The 12,194-nt window shown below is 39.0% G+C and overlaps 1 protein-coding gene across 14 annotated transcripts in view; it reads right to left on the bottom strand.

Annotated features, from left to right (window-relative positions):
* Nucleotides 1-11,425, bottom strand: part of LOC127984348 (receptor-type tyrosine-protein phosphatase kappa) — a 170,371-nt gene extending 158,946 nt beyond the window's left edge. For 4 of the 14 annotated variants that reach the window (XM_052586965.1, XM_052586967.1, XM_052586964.1 and 1 more), the window contains exons 1-2: nt 10,861-11,110; nt 9,320-9,343 (exon numbers count right to left, since the gene is read on the bottom strand). In XM_052586965.1, the coding sequence (XP_052442925.1) occupies nt 9,320-9,343; nt 10,861-10,933 (97 nt within the window). In that variant the 5' untranslated portion in view covers nt 10,934-11,110. Of the gene's footprint in view, nt 1-9,319; nt 9,344-10,860 lie in introns of all 14 variants that reach the window. The other 10 variants (XM_052586960.1, XM_052586961.1, XM_052586966.1 and 7 more) reach the window with 7 other exon arrangements.
* Nucleotides 11,426-12,194: the final 769 nt, after the last annotated feature.

Here is a 12,194-nt window from a genome sequence, read left to right as displayed (position 1 = left end):
TTTGAAAACGGCGTCTTTGCGTTTTCGTCTGGACGGCTAATCCGTATATTTTCTGAAACGATGACGTCATCAGCCCACGACTCCCCTCTAGTCAGACACCTCTACGTCACGTAACAACAACAAAAACATGAACAAACACTGAACGATTGTCTTTTTATTAACTAACATTAACACTGATTAATAAATGTATTGTTCCATGTTCGTTTGTGTTCCACGCGCAAGGTTTATGAGCATAGTCCAAGTCTTCTTCTCTGTTTTTAGTGTATCTCTGTGGCAGAATTACAGCGCCACATACTGGTCTGGCATGTATACTACATCATTATGCGGTTTCGTGTGGACGCGGATATTTCTTGAGACGAGGAAAAAAAAGATCGGATTGGGGTAAGCTCCGTCTCCGTGTGGACTGGGCCTAAATGTCCACTACTATTCTTCAAATCTTAAAAAACATACTTTTAGAAAAAGTGTGTTTAAAGAAACTTTCATGACTTTTAAAGATTGCACCCTGTAATGACGTCATCATTATGTTTTAATAATCTTTTGTCAAGCTTCAAAGTACAATTATTTCGATGTGTTGACAGCAGTAGCTCTGTAACCATATTTCAAAGAAGTATGTTAAAGAGTTTAATTAGTCACAGGTTTGGACACTGGATATATAGATATAAATGCTTCTGCTGAAATGCTTCCCATCTGTTTTGTTAAGATATCTTATTTGAGCCTTCATATGCATTTCTTCATATAACTGCATTTTACTGTAGGAGTAAGAGCAGATAGTGAAGAAGAAGCCTCATGAAGTTCTTCACACACACATACACTAGTGTTTAAAGGCAACCCAGAATGCAAACAATGTGTGTCCAGAGACAGTAGAGCTTAAATATGAGAGTTTTCATTTCTTTATCATGTTCAAAAACAATATACACTCTCTAAAATAGTACAACGCTATCACTGGGAGGTATCCTGAAGTACAGAAACTACAATTATTTACCCTTAAATGGTACTTATGAGTCACTTAAAGGTACAGATCAGTACATTTAATGTAAGTCCCTTTTGAAAGCAGACTGCTGTAGGTTTCTGAGAGTGTACATGATATCTGCACGTCCTGATACCAACAGGTCAGTGTGAGGAGCAGGTTTAGAGGTGAACTTTAGCAAATATCGTCACTGTATAAAACCACTGTGTTCATAAGATGTCCTCATGAGTGCAGTGTGTGTGTGTGTGTGTGTGTGGGAGAGCATTGTCATACTGTGTTAATCAGATCTCTCACAGTCTCTCAGCAGGACCATCACAACCATTTGAGCTTAAACTCCTTCCCTGTTGTTCTCGCTCTCTCATTCACTGTGTGCTGAGTCTGGGTTTAGCATGAGCCAAGAGACAAATGATATACACTAAACTAGCTTTACACAGACAGTGATTTACACCCAAACAATCAAATACAGTCATTTTAGGAAAGACACAACACAAATAAGATCTCTGTAACGTCTCAAACGTTTCTCCTAGAAAGCACAGAGACTAAATGGAGACATCTGGTGATTCGGAGAGGATAAAAAGACAGAAACGACAGAAGCATTGCAATCAAAAGGCAAATATCTGGACATTTCTAAGATGAACTGATCTGTGTGACAGCAATTCTATTTGTGTCTGTCTTTATTTCTCTTAATATTGCAAACGCTCTGAGAGAAATATTAAACTTCACTGTAAATCTCAAAGTAATGTGTTTTTCTCTCTTTTCTCTCTCTTTGTCTGGTGTTTCTGTCGTGTTGCAGAAAGCACGGGTTGTGTGTCTAAATTCCTGTAATCGACCGGTGTGCACAAATGACCCCATTAATGTTAGTTCACACACAATGAGCTGTGGTTAACCTAAACCACATGTGGCCCAAAGAAAGAGAGAGTGGGACCCTGGGAACACACACACACACACACACACACACGCACGCACAGCCAGACTCAGGGTTTACAGGAACATGTTGATTTCCCTGTGTTGTATTTGGCCATCAGCGAGAGCTTATCACAACGATGAGAGACGAACTGCGTGAATCACATGCAAACAAATCACGTAAGCACATCTGAGTGTAACACAAACTTCAGTGGACAAGCACACACACACACACACACTACAGGAGTCAAATAAAGCATGTCAGATCAATTGTGCTCTTCTTTTCAGCTGTGACCTGTTTTCTGTTTGAAAAGAAACACACTCATCAGATTCACTGACCATTGTACAAGTGCAGCACAACTAACGTAAGCTACATTCTGGCATTTTATCAGTGCGGCTCGTCCATATGAAACCATAATGCATTCAAATCAAATCAATAAATGCAGTGATGACTAACAAATTACATTACTAGTCATATTTATTGTGTTTTTTAAGAGTTCTGTTCTGCTCACAAAGCCTGAATTTAGTTGATTCAAAATACAGTAACATCAGTAATACTGTGAAGATGTTTGCTGATGATCTACTGCTCAACATTTCTGATTATTAATATTATTATCAATATTTAAAACAGTTAAGTAATTTTTTTCACGATCCTTTGATGAATAGAAAGATCTAAAGATCAGCATTTATCACAAATAAAAAGCTTTTGTAACATTATTAACTACACCCTTCAAAAGTTTGGAGTCAGAGAAAGAAATTAATAGTTTTATAGCAAGGATGCTTTATATTACAAAAGAATTCTAGTTCAGATAAATGCTGTTTTTCTGAACTTTCTATCCTTTAAAGAACCCAGAAAAATATCAACTCCACTGTTTTCAATATCATCATAATAATAATAAATGTTTTTTAACATTAAATCATCATATTATTCTGATTTCTGAAGGATCGTGTGACTGGGACTGGAGGAATGATGCTGAAAATACAGCTTTGAAATCACAGGAAAAGATTACATTTGAAAATATATTCAAATGGATAATTATTTTAAATGTGAAAAGCAGAACAGTTACTTTCAAAAGTAAAAATGTTCACAATATTGCTGCTTTGGCTGTACTTCAGATCAAATAAATGCAGGCTTGGTGAGCAGAAGAGAATTCTTTAAAAACATAAAAAAGAATAAAAATAAAACCTTTGACTGGTAGTGCACTGAAACGGTGAAGTTCATGCTAAAGGAATGTTCCTTTGTGCTTTGACCTCGACTGTAATTCACGTCAGGCTGAATGGTCTGGAGTGGGGGATGAACGAGGGTCTTTTGTTCAGCGTGGGCTGTAAATTCCAGTGTGAAGGTGTGAGGAAGGGGTCTGGAGGGGTTCGGCACAGACACGCCGTCTCCTGGGGCCCGGGACGGTGACGGGATTCACAGCAGGCAAGACTCTCACATCCCTCTTATTAGCATCAATTAACACCAGCATAATGAGAAAACCATCTCTACTGCTGCAAGGGAGGAAACTCGTGTGGACTGATCAATGACATGTAGAATGAGAAATATCACCAAGATAATATGTATTTGTCTGCCAGTGGATCTGCAACAGCTCAAGTTCTTCAGAATCCTGAGCTTAAGCACAAATTTGTAATTATTAAAATGTTTAATGTTTGTAAAACCTCTGCTCACCTAGGTTGCATTTATTTGATTAAAAACACGGGAAAACAGCAGTACTGTCAAATATTATTCCAGACTGAAAGAGCGGTGTTCTGTGTGAATCTGTGTTAAAGTGTAATGTATGTCTGTGATGCTTCGCTGTATTTTCAGCATCATTCCTCCAGTCTTCAGTGTCACATGATCTTCAGAAATCAGAATAATATGATGATTTACTGCTCAAGAATGTTAAAAAACAGTTGTGCTGCTAAATATTTATGTGGGAACTGTGATACATATAATATTATTTTTTCAAGATTCTTTGATGATTAGAAAGTTCTAAAGAAGAGCATTTTTTTTTTTTTTATATAAAAATGTTGCATCATTTTAAAATGTCTACTGTCACATCTAATGCATCCTTTCATTTCTTTAAACCCCAAACTTTCGAATGGTAAAAAAAAATAATAATTCACAATTTTACAATTTGAATGTGTTCATGATGAAATGAATGCAGCTTTAGTGAGCAAATCTTAGGAATTCCAAACCTTTGACAGCACATATGTGGCATAGTTGTGTTTGAATATTTAGTGACATGAAGAGCTACCGAAGCATAGACGCATGCACATGTGTTTGATTGACAGCGCTGAGTCCCGCCCCACGAGGAGCCACCTGTGCTGACTCTCCCTCAGGCAATCACAGCTGTTCCCTAAAACATCTGACCTTATGCAGTAAAGTAGGCTGAAAACACTTAGGAACAGATGCACTGCCTTTCTGTTGGTTTGCCTAAAGGAAAACACTATTAAACCGGCCCCAAATCCTCACTCATACATTTAAGAATACCTCATGTGGGTTTCCTGGTCTCAAACAGGTTAGCCTAACATTATAACATTCATAACTAGATTACAAAAGCATGTAATTATCCATACACTGTGTTATATTTACCTGTTCTGTGAGGAGCATGTTTTTATTGATTTATTTATTAAAATGTATATATTTTTAATATGTATATATTTTAATATTTGAAATATTAAAGTTCCCACTAAATAAATATGCAGAAATATCTTATTGTTTCTATTTTTTAATATAACTTTGTATAACTTAATATTCAGAAATGTCAATATGATACATGCATATAAACAAAAATTCAAAAGGAAGAGAAAGTAGTCTTTTTCACTGACATGATAAATGACTAAAATGCCCTTAATACGTTATTTTTAATGTCATTATTATTATCACTCCAGTGAGGTTACAGTGATGAAAGAGTACTGCAACAGTACACCAGACTGATTTATCTCCTGAGCTGTTGAGGAACAATCCCACTTCTGTCATTTTTCAATATAGTGTCATTACAAATGCTATATTAGCTTTTACAAGTGAACGTCAGACATCAAAAGTAGGGCAGTTTGTGAGACACCTTGATTCCTGAAGCCTGAGAGGATGATGCTAGAGAGGATTTCACATGCGCATCTCAAAGGAGCGGGGAATGAAAGACAGGTAAATCACACACACACACATTCGCGCGCGCCCCTAGACGTGTTCAAACTTGATATCTCCAAAACGTCACGGTGTTGACACAGATATAAGACAAGCTGACTCCAGTCAGATGAATCATGGCGAGGCATACTCTCGTCTCACATCTGTCAGGCGTTCTCCTGTCTCAGCACACACTCACACGGACACCAGGTAACAATAGGAAAATAGCTGGGAGCTGCCGATCACAATTAAGAGTCGTGTGGAGCGCACGCACCTACCGTCCCGGAGCCGTGGAGTCAGAGGACATGACAAGCGCTCGGTGTAAAATTAAAGATTTTAGCAGCATTAAACACAGCTGAAGGTTGAGCCAAGAGCTCTCGCTGGAGGAAACGCTGGGAGATCTGCCCGCAGGAAAGAGAAACATGGAGATGAAACGCTTCAAAGAAGTTTCTCCTGAAGACTCGCATACTCTTATGATGATGATCTCAAGCCTTTTCTTTACAAACTCTCAGGGCTGGACGATATGACGATTATGATTAATGCTTATTTTATTTGCCCTCATAGTTCACTGACAAGATTCATACTGTAAATATGCTATCAGTGTAGAATAATTGTTATTATTCGTCCAGCCCTACAAATTCTCCTCTGTGTCTAGCGTTTGAGAAGAGATCTCAATCTGTGCTCTGATTTCACATCAAATTCTGCCGTCAAAAATCACAATCAAACTCCGCTCCAAAACAACTACCTCATAGTATTTCTCCTAAGGAACTTCCAGAGAAAACACCTGTGTCAAAACGGATGCTTGATAAGTAAGCATCAGAAGCTGATGAAGTCTCCTGAGCTCTGAGAGAGCAACACACTTCTCCTGAGAGTAACGACGTGACGCCGGCTCACAGCCTTTGGCAGAGCGCTCAGAGCGAGAGCGAGAGAGGATGTTTTCCTTCAAAGAGAGCGCTGCGGGCTTAATTTGATAATCACCACCATCATCATAATCTTTATGGATATCAGGATGGTCACAAATCACAACACTGCACTCTGTAAAGCCCGGGGACAGAGCAGACACAAAATAAAAGAAAAACAATAATGTCCTAATGACCAAATCCTCAATCCGACTTTAGCTTCTTTGGCTGCTCTCAGGACGGGCCGGTCAGCGCTCTAAAGGAGCTTACAGCACTGCTGCCATTACTGCTATAATCCAGAGAGCGCTGCGCAAACAGCCTCCGCTTCACCTCTTTTCTTCTCCTCATCTCTCTCTGGAAATGCATGTGCTTCTCTGAGGGTCATTCACAGCACCTTGAGCCCTGTGACCCTCAGGAAAACACAGAAATGACACTATACAGGCTCCATCAAAGAATGCATTCATCACTATTTCTCCTCTTCTTTCACATGATTTGAGCTTCCACACACGTCTCGCAGCACTTTGACTTTAACAAGAGAAGAGTTGCAGATAGAGACACTGGAGGGCAATTTTACTATTGATTCATTTGCATGTGATATTTAATGTGTGTAATATGATGATTATTCCATGTATGCCATAATTCACCTATGATGTTGTGTATTAGATACACACGTTTGATCTTTTTCTCATAATGATAGGCTATATTATTCACATAAGCCAATAATTAGGCAGTTTCTCTAATAATAACAAACTTATTATATAGTAAAACATATTAGATTAACATTTAATGATCTAATAGTGTTTCTACTCCAGTTTGTTGTAGAAATATACATTTAAACAGTAAATGTCATAAAAACTTGTCTTCGTGTCAGATTTATTCAAACGTACATTCATTGTTATTTCTAAATAAATAACAGGCGAGGTGCTCCTCTTTAAAATATTGTTCTTCTGATGTTCTTTCGTGTTTATTTCCTGCAGTAACTAGTAGTAAAGAGGAAGAGAGTGCCGCTTGAACTGAGGCATTACTGTCCACACATCATGACACATTAGAGCTAAAACCATATTTAATGTTTGGATGTCACAATAAAAATGGACAGACTTCGAAAGCTGAGACTTTGTGTCACATCAAAACTAAAAGCACAAAGCTTATTGTGATTGGAGGCATGCTACTAATAATGTTTTGTGAGTTTTGTTCACACATCAACTGAAGCCAACATAAATCAATTCTTGCCATTTAAGAATCAATATCAGTTTATGAAATCGATTAAACCAAGAAATCAATATTTTCAGCCCAACCCAAACCACTGACAGCTGAGCTCAGTTTCTAATGAGAATAACTCCATTGATTCACATTCACTGAGCATCAACTAGTGCTGAAAAACCTCAGCATGAGCCGTGAAGACTGTGTGACACTGTGCAGGACTGGATTAAAAATCCATACAGCTGCATCAGATGAAACACTAAAGCACCGACGTACTTGTCAGGTATTGATTCTTCATGCATAATCTGAGAAACTTCACCGAGGAGAAAAAACGCTGTCCGCAGACAATACCTTTCTGCTGCAAACAGATTTTGTAGCGAGTCTGCAAAATACGTGCAGCGCTCTCTCACAGCTGCTGTGATAAGCAACTTGCATCGGCGGACGGAGCTGTGATTTAACACAAACACAAGGCCCTCTGTGACCTGTCAGCAACACAAGCACATACTGCTCTGCAGACGCATTCACATGAACACCCTTCTTTCTTTCATGTCTCTCTCTGGTCTTCTGCATCATATTAAAACATCTAAAAGTAACCTCTTTCTGTTGGTGCACATGGGAAATTAATATTTACCAATAATTTTTTTATTGTAGACGCCTCAAGATGTTGCCTTTAAAGTCAAGCGAGAGACTCAAACTGACACTATGTACTTTCTTAAAGGGATAGTTCACCCCGAAATAAAATTGTTATTATTTATTCAACTTTGTTTTAAACCTCTATGACTTTCTGTCATCTGCACAGCACAAAAGAAGATATTTTGAAGAATGCAGGTAACCAAACAGCTGATGGTAGCCATCGACATCCATGGTTTTTTTTCTTTTCACACTTAAAATCCAAGGCTACCATCAGCTGTTTGGTTACCAGAATTCTTCAAAATGCAATCTTTTGTGTTCACAACAGCTGAAAGAAATTCATGCAGTTGAGGGTGAGCCATTTATGACAGATCTATCCCTTCTTATCATCAAAGTCATGTTCCAGCTCTTACTGGGAATATTATTCACTGATACAGATTCCCAACGATCCAAACATTTAAAATGTTTGCTTAAGCATGCTTTCATCAAAATGGGACAACTTGCTCCACCTCTTTTTCTATATAGCCCACGTTCCTCAAATCTTGTAAACTCTGCAGAGTTCAGCTCCAACCCTGTGATTTTCTGATGATCCTGAAGACACTGATTAGCATGCTCAGGTGAGTTTGATTAGCATCAGAGCCGAACTCTGCAGGAGGTCCAGATTTGAGGATCCCTGCTATATAGTGACTTTACATCATCCAGTCAGATTAACTGATAGATAAAATCAATTGTTCTTTTCTTGTTGGCTAGTACATGTTGAAAAACCTCCACAGAGATGACAAGCAGTCAAGTGCTGTTCTCCAGGAGCATCAGGCTCATTACATTAGACCGAATCTCAGCACTCAGGGGCAAAAACCTTTGGTGTGGAAGACAAAACACACCCTCATATTCTTCCAGTCCTCCTCAGACTCACTAAACATCACTTCACATCCCATCTCTATCATTACGTCCACACCGATGACACGCAGCGCACAATCGGCCAAAATAACGACCTGAAAGGCTAAGCATTATATTCAAATCATGAGCTAGCCGTTCACGACTCATGCACAAATGCCTTGTTAAAGTCACACGGAAGACCTTGTTTTCCCTCGGGAGGAAAAGTGTGAACACACACACACACACACACACACACGGCTGTAATCGGAGTCTGCAGCAGTCGGGTAAGAAATGTGCAGATTTGCTGTTGTGTCCGAGTGCGTTTCACAAGGCTTTCCTTTAAAAACCTTTTCAAAGTCGCCCTGCAGACTCCTCTAAAGAAATGCAAAAGCAAACTTTCCCTCTGTCCTTCTCTGTAATCATGTTTCTATGACAGCCTGCATTGAAATTTTACTCTGAATGTACCTGAGTAAAAGAAACAAGACGGGGCTTATTATCACAAACACAACTCCAGCTTTGCTTTTGCTCTGAAAGCTGATTGTGAGGGAATTCTGGGAAGAGACGACTTTCCTGTTAGTGTGCATTTGGGGGGTGAACACAGCTGAATGATACACGTTGATATGTTTGTGTGCATCACTGCAGCTCACAGTCACGCACACCCACATCAGGTCAGATGCCCTGGACAGATGTTTATGATGATGATGATGATGATGATAGTGGCGTGGATTTACGACTCACCTTTCTCCGCGTGTCCCATTTGAGCTGCGTCCAGAGAAAGAGAAAGAGAGCCATATCAGAGATTATCTCGCTCTGATCCCCCTCTTCATTTCCATAACACGCTGGCATAATTACACCAGCCACTAATCAATCTCAGCCTCCCGTAATTTGCCATTTGTCAGCCGCTGTTTTTGATTACTCTAATAGAATTAATCCGAGGGTTAGACTCACTGATTAATTAATCAGCAATTACACAGACAGCTGTACCAGACGATATGTGATACGGTTACAGTCAGACAGATGTGCGCATCACCCCAAATCACAAGATTAGATGTGCTAGAACACATTTGTCTGAAAACAGAAACTTTTATGATTTATGAAAAGAAAAAGAAAAAACTGTTTAACTTCATCTGACCTCGTACCTCTTAGATTTTCTTTATTTACAAAGAGAGCAACAGTAATAATGTTGATGGTGGTGTGGCAAGAACAACGTGATTCACATGTTGTAATTTCATATCTGACTCAACTCATTTTAGAACAATTTAGATTGATACATTTGAAAACACGATCAAAGCTAAACTCCTGCTTTTCTCTCATCCGAAAGCATCTTAACACAGCAACAATTTATCCTCATATCTGCATAAAACAACTAAAAACTTCTGACAAAAATATTTAATGTTCTAGTCTTGACCCAGTATATCATGATGCTAAAACTACTCTATCCTAGAATAATAACATAATAATAATAACATAATATATATATACTATATCTGACTCTCAAACAAACACTCTGCACTAAACTCCTGAAATAAACATCATTATCAGATGAAGATATATATATATATATATATATATATATATATATATATATATATATATATATATATATATATATAAAACACAGATTTGATCCTGCATTTTGAAAAGTTGATCAGGTTTTCTCTATTTTCCCGATAATCACGCACAGAAATCCTGCGGGAATTCATATTATAATGTGAAGCCAATCCTGAAGTACGCTAATAGAAGCATCACATTATAAAGATACAACTTCTTACAGATTGTTTTATTCTTCAGTGAAAAGCCCTTTACTTTTTACCGGGACTAAGAAAACTGTTTTCCTACGAGACTGTTCAAGGGGGTTTCGGAGTTTGGGATTTTCGTTGAATTCCCCGTGATGTGCAACTGAACCATTCGTCGAGTCGTTAGAAATTAAATTTAGTTTTCGTGTTGTTGGACAAAGGGAGATGTCTCATTAGAATCGTCTCCCAATCAGGACAGATACCCGGAGCGGATGGCTGAGGAGGGTTAACAGGGTTCGGTGGAGCACTTTCACTCCGCAGCTGATACCTGTGTGTCCCTATTCTCCAACACACAACCAGCCCAAACCATCCCCTCACTCGTTTCTTGCCAAAAGAGCCACCTGGACACACAAATCAACTTGTGTGGTGTATATGTGCGCTCGTGCCACACATAAAGGTGCTCACGCATTCAACGCAACAGCCACGGAAACTTTTGCTCGTTCCGCTCCGGGGCTCGTTAAAGGTAAATCTTTAGGCACTTACCGGGAGTGTACTGGGCTCCTGCGCCTCCAAGCGCCGTATGCAGGAGTAATATGCTCAAAATGATGGTATCCATATCTGTCGGCCGAGTTGAGAAAGTTTTTGAAAGTGTTGGAAAATGTTTCTTATTCCAGCCGATCCGCGCTCCCCATGCTCTCTCTCCGCGTCTCGCGCTCGCTCCGATACTCTGTTGCGCTGCGAGAGGCGAGAGAGAGGGCCGTGACGTCACGGGCGCTCTTCACGAGGGGACAGGCGCCCCCTACTGACGGACACACACACACACACACACACACACACACACACACACACACACACACACACACCTTTATCGGCGGAGAAACGACTGCGTGCTTACTCCAGTCTTCTGCTTCTCCACAGCGTTCAGCAATTAATTCAGCTGGGAACACTGAAAGAGCTTTTGTTTAAAATCATGTGTAGAATCTTACTACCCTTCTTGAAAAAGTGTGTGAGAAATCTCAGCTGCACTGTACACGGCAAAACAAAAGCAGCTTGCACTTTTTAGCCAATTGCAAAGCCTGTCTGCCTGTCAGTCATTTTGAGTGAAACTAGCAGATTAAACACATTGTGGGAGGGGTTTTGGGAAGAAGGCGGGTGCTTCAAGGCTGATACTGTTTTCTGAACACTCCCCCGTGTTCCATTGGTCAAACAAACACAATTGCCGCCCCAAACTTTTTCAAACTGATTGGTTGACTCAAACAAAAGTCGTACAAACTGACACTACTGGATGAAAACAAGTCTTGAAGCTAAATGGAGGCTTCTGTAGAGATCCTTTATAGCTGAATCAAAGTCATCCCTAATTGAATCATTATTAACAGACTATTAATTACAATGAACTGAGAATAAGGACATCATTGTCTTCTATAAAGCTTATTATAGCTGAACTGAAATAGTTTCAATTGAAATAAATTAGAATTTAACTGAATTGGGCTGAATAAAGACATTGGGGACAGTTGCATAAACTGTTTAGACCAGTCTTAAAACGTTAGTCATCTAATTTCTTTTCTCCAAGACTGGTCATAACTTTTTTAATTCAGGTAGATTGGTCTTATTTGTATTGAAAATATAATAATAATAATAATAATAATAATAATAATAATAATAATAATATGTAAGACTGATTACCCCTTGGCAATTGCTAGTTGGTCAAATTAGTTCTTAAGACAGAGTCTTAACATGATGGCTAAGTTTATGCAACTGGCCCCTGGTGTCTGTTTTTAATGCTGTATATAGCAGAATTTGTCATTTGGTAAGTTTAAATTGACACTTTTTGGTTCCATCGGAATTAATTAATTCTGATTGATGAACCCGAACATAGT

This window comes from Carassius gibelio, chromosome B20 (genome assembly GCF_023724105.1).
Source record: "Carassius gibelio isolate Cgi1373 ecotype wild population from Czech Republic chromosome B20, carGib1.2-hapl.c, whole genome shotgun sequence".
NCBI classification, from domain to species: domain Eukaryota; kingdom Metazoa; phylum Chordata; class Actinopteri; order Cypriniformes; family Cyprinidae; genus Carassius; species Carassius gibelio.
Note: the sequence above shows the minus strand (reverse complement) of the source record. Positions and strands in the feature narration are given on the sequence as shown.